This window comes from Panicum virgatum, chromosome 6K (assembly GCF_016808335.1).
Source record: "Panicum virgatum strain AP13 chromosome 6K, P.virgatum_v5, whole genome shotgun sequence".
NCBI classification, from domain to species: domain Eukaryota; kingdom Viridiplantae; phylum Streptophyta; class Magnoliopsida; order Poales; family Poaceae; genus Panicum; species Panicum virgatum.
This window is the reverse complement of record NC_053141.1, coordinates 32,942,149-32,946,675: the sequence shown is the minus strand read 5'-3', so window position 1 is coordinate 32,946,675 and position 4,527 is coordinate 32,942,149. Positions and strand designations below refer to the sequence as shown.

The window sequence follows — 4,527 nt, the reverse complement described above, 5'->3', positions numbered from 1 at the left end:
TTAATCATTTTCTTTCCAACTCATCTCTTGGCTTTTGCTTTCCTGCAGCAAACAGAAGATCTAGCCCACCTGACGATATCTGACTCAAACTATGCTTATGGATCTCAAAGCTACTTGCAAAGGGCATCACAACTGATGGTGGCATTGAAATATTCATTTTTACAGAAGTATCTTACTAATGGAGTAATAATGCATGATTAGAATGGATCATTGTAAAATTCTTTCACTTCTGACTTTGCCTACACATATATATAACAAAAGCAATAAGCGGATTCAAGGCACATCAATAATGTTTCAATACAGAAAATTAGAGGGAAAAATTTAGACATCATCTCCTTATCCAAGAAAAAGAATAAAACAACCTAAATCATTATATCATGATGATCCTAGTAATTCATATTTATCATGAATGATTCCAGGCCGTTAGAATATATATAGGAAACAAAATTGCAAATTAAATATTAGTTCCAACTACGGACCTTGCCTCACCTTGGGTAAAACGAAATGGTACACAAGGGAATACCTTCATTTTCCTTTTCCTCAATAAATTAGGATGCTTGAATAAATTAAAGGACATCATAAGACATGTTCTTGACAATTCAATCAATAGATACATACAACAATGTTTCAATACTCGAAACAAATATTTCGCTAAAGCCTCAAACAGCATTCATCTCAAAAAGGTTGGCCTTGGAACAATTTTCTAAATTTTCAGGTGATGATGTTGTCCACAGTCAGAAGTCAGGAGTTAATAAATAGACTTTAAAGTCTTGAACCTCAAGTATTTGCAGCACAATGCTATAAGAAAAGTAAAATACAAAGCTAACGAAATTAAGAGAGTTCCTTCAATGCAGCTGGCAAACATTAAGGTTCCATGTACCATTATTTTGACAAAACATGACATATCAAGTCTTCTGACTATGAAACCAATAAATTTAGGACAACCAAACCTCATGCTAATACAATTTACTAACAACTCGATGCACTGAGGAGCTAATATAATGTTATAGCACATAATTAAACTGATCTGACACCATTAATATCTAAACATATATCTTGCAAGCTACATATCGACATAAAAACTAAAGCGTATGCTCAAAATCTTTCTCCCATAGTCTCTGATTTGAAATCAGAAATCATTCTGGTCAGATATACACCATCTTGAAGGCATACAACTAAATACAAATCTGAATTGTAGTTTCAGTAAGATCCATTGTTGATTTTTCATAACTTAAGAAATATTTTATGCCAAAAGAAAACACACACATTCAAAAGCTATCAAAACATAGTGGGGGTTGAGCCTCACATGCAGTGTGCATGGAAGTATTTGCTCACAGGATTATAACTGTCTTGTGGCTGGCTCCATCGACATAATATCATTTTTCCAAAGGGCTGGTTACAAAAGATAGTAGCCAGAGGAATGGTCACATTGCATTCTATTCTGGAATTAATTCTTAAACTCATATACTATATTCCGTTACTGTTTCTCCTGTCGCACAAACATTAATCAACAGCAGGGCCTGGTGCTTTAGAGACTACACAGAAACAAGGTAATAGTTCTAATATGCAGAGAATAAAGAGTGCTATTGGTGTACAGTAAGGTCAGTGAATGAACTACTAATGCTAGACAAAACTTGTTATGACATTAATATTACTATACAATTTATTAAAGAACAATTGCCACCATTAAGTGAAACAAAATAGATGTCAATAACTCAATATAAGAGTACAATAGCAACTGTAGTTTTCGCCTTCCTCCTAAGTTACCATAACCAGTTCCACACTTAGCAAGCACCCCTCCATGTCAAGGGCCCAAATTGTTACCTACTAAAGAAGAAGGCCACGCCATGATGTATGGATGCATGTGGCCATGAGTTTTACTAAAAAAGAGCTTTTCCAGCTTCCTAGTTTCCAGGCAGAAGGACAGGTACCAACAAGGTAAACTTGCATCTCTGAATCTCTCATAAGTCGACATGTATACAACGCCATCCAGAATCGCGAACACTTTGAGGTCTTCATGTTCCTCCCGTGAGCCCCCGGTAGCCTGAAGAACCTCTCTATCCAACTGGATGATAGTTTCAAGCATCCACATGTCAACGCCGTCAGCACCTGCTCTTCGGAACCAAATAAACATTGTGAATTCAAATGCGGAGACAATGCAGAGCCTCCCATCCTTGGTATCCCCAATCATGTAAAGGTGGCTTTGCCCCTTCAAAAGCTCCGGCAGATCGATGAAGGAGAATTGCAGCACAGCGGTGTCCAGAAGCACGATGTAGGCATGCCACGAGTGTGACCAGCACAGGAACCCATTCACCTGGGTGCCGGCGAGAAGCCAGTACTTGCCGCTCGCCGGCTGCGCCGGCGCAGGCTCCGACCAGGGGAGAATTTGCCACTTCCTGGTGGCGGACGAGTAGATGGTGGCGCGAACTCGCGACTTGTCGTGGCAGGAGTAGACCACGCGGAACGATGACCTGTCGGGCGCCTCGTCGTCGGAGGAAAGCAAGAAGTAACACATGGGGATGAACTTGCCGCGGTGGCCTTTGGATATCTCGTCAGTCGGCATCGGGAGGAGATCCAGGGCCCGGGTGAGGGGGTTGTAGGTGCCGATCTGCTTGGAATCCCAGTTAACGAGGAGGAGGCAGCCGCCGCGGCACTCGCTGATGTGCCACCCGGGGAAGACGTCGTCGTCGCAGGGGACGCGGGTGAGGAAGACATCGATGCCGCGGACGGCGGCGGCATGGTCCGGGTCGGAGCGGCGGCGGATGGGCATGAAGGAGGGCGTTTCAGTGCCATCGGGGCTGATGAAAAAGCCGAGGAGAGGGGGCGGGTGCAGCGCGCGGAAGCGGCGGCGGAAGGCGGGGGAGGAGCGGACGGCGGCGAGGAAGGCGCGGCAGGTGAAGGCGGCGCGGACGAGGGAAGGGAGGGACGGCAGGCGGAGGAAGATATCGCGGAGGAGGTCATCGGAGAGGGCGCGTATGGTGGTGGGAGCGGGCGGTGCTTGGGGTTCCGCCGGCGGCGGCGGCGAACGGGAGGCCATGGTGACCTGACGGAGGACGGACGAGGCCTCTCGGATGGGTTTCAATTTCAGGCCGGCGGCCTGGTGGGCCGGGCCGAGTTAGAGCCTTAGAGGTTAGAGCACGGCGAATTCCAACTTCCAAAGGTTCCAGCAATATGATCTTTTCTTCCTAAAAAAAAGCAATATGATCTTTTTATTAGTCAGAAGATAAGACTTTCTAGCATGGAAACACTGATTAATTTCACCAAAGATCAGGGTAGATGCTAAAACGTAAAAATACTAACCATAGATGCTGAGGTTGGATTGGAAGATTAACAATAATTCTAGAATATTAATATAATTATTACAATGTCCAAGGGCTAGAATGAAAAGTATTACTTTTTTAATTATACAATACAATTCAAATATAATTCAGATACTCACAACACATGCACACTCACTCCTATGAACGCATACATGCAAACCCTACACCTATGAGCATGATGGGTGCGGGCCACCTGGCAGTGTGAGGAGCTGTGGGACCTTGCCGTCAAAGACGAAGAAGAGAGGAGCCATGTGATGTATGCATTCCTTTTCCAAACCATGTATGGACTTATTTTTCCATTTCCTTTAGCTGTTGTTCTTCATTGATTTGTATTGACAATATCCATTATTAAAGTCTATGCTGCCTCTCAAGTGTTATTTGTGGGAGGATGCATGCATTAAGAGCTCGTGTCCCGCCTTCAATGTTTCTAGCCTTTGCGTGGAAGGCAATATAAATTTGACTCTCAGACAGTAGTCTCTTGCATTGAGCTCACAAATTGTGACCCCATTCCTCCCTCATCAACTACACCTTGCTTTCTAGTTCACATACGTGCTAATATATATTGCTTTGAGGATGGGTGGCAGCAGGAAAAATGGAGTGCAAAAGCTGTGGTGTGGAGGGCCCATTTGTTCATGACTTCGAGCTGTGGTGGAGAGCCTGTGATGTCCACATGCGGTGGCGTGCTCCTGTCTGCCATAGCGTGTTCCTACTCACACGGGTCCAACTCTGGCGTGTGCCTGATGATGTTAAGAGTCCTCCGTCTGGTACTTGTGGAGTAGCATCGATGGCCATGGCTCGCGGCTAAGCACACCACTGCCGAGCTTGTGTCGTTGAGCTCTTCGTTAACCTCGTCTGCAAGTCTCCATCAGGGTGGCAATGGCGTTGCTCTATCCTGCGTTTGTGCTGCATCCAGCTGATGCACTCCCACTCCAACTCAAGTGAGGGCGTCAAGATATTGAGATCTCGAATCTGTGACGAGCGCAATGCTCACAGGTTGCATAAGCATGGATATGATGTGCTAAAGGTTACATGATATACTGATTGAGTGGTGCAGTCGACTGCCCACGGACGAAGCTACATGTAAGGGTCGGGGTCTGCCGACCCTGACGATTTTTTTGCAAAATCAGTACTAAATTACTCTTTCGCATTGCTCCACAATGAAATTTCTGTTTTCATTGCATCTCGAGATCCCCCTCATTGACGTATG

At 44.8% G+C, this 4,527-nt stretch overlaps 1 protein-coding gene across 1 annotated transcript; it reads right to left on the bottom strand.

Annotated features, from left to right (window-relative positions):
• Nucleotides 1–1,547: 1,547 nt before the first annotated feature.
• Nucleotides 1,548–3,090, bottom strand: LOC120712248. Its single transcript, XM_039997999.1, has one exon. The coding sequence runs from the start codon at nt 3,035–3,037 to the stop codon at nt 1,805–1,807; it is 1,233 nt and encodes a 410-aa protein (XP_039853933.1). The 5' UTR covers nt 3,038–3,090; the 3' UTR covers nt 1,548–1,804.
• Between the last annotated feature and the right edge of the window lie 1,437 nt (nt 3,091–4,527).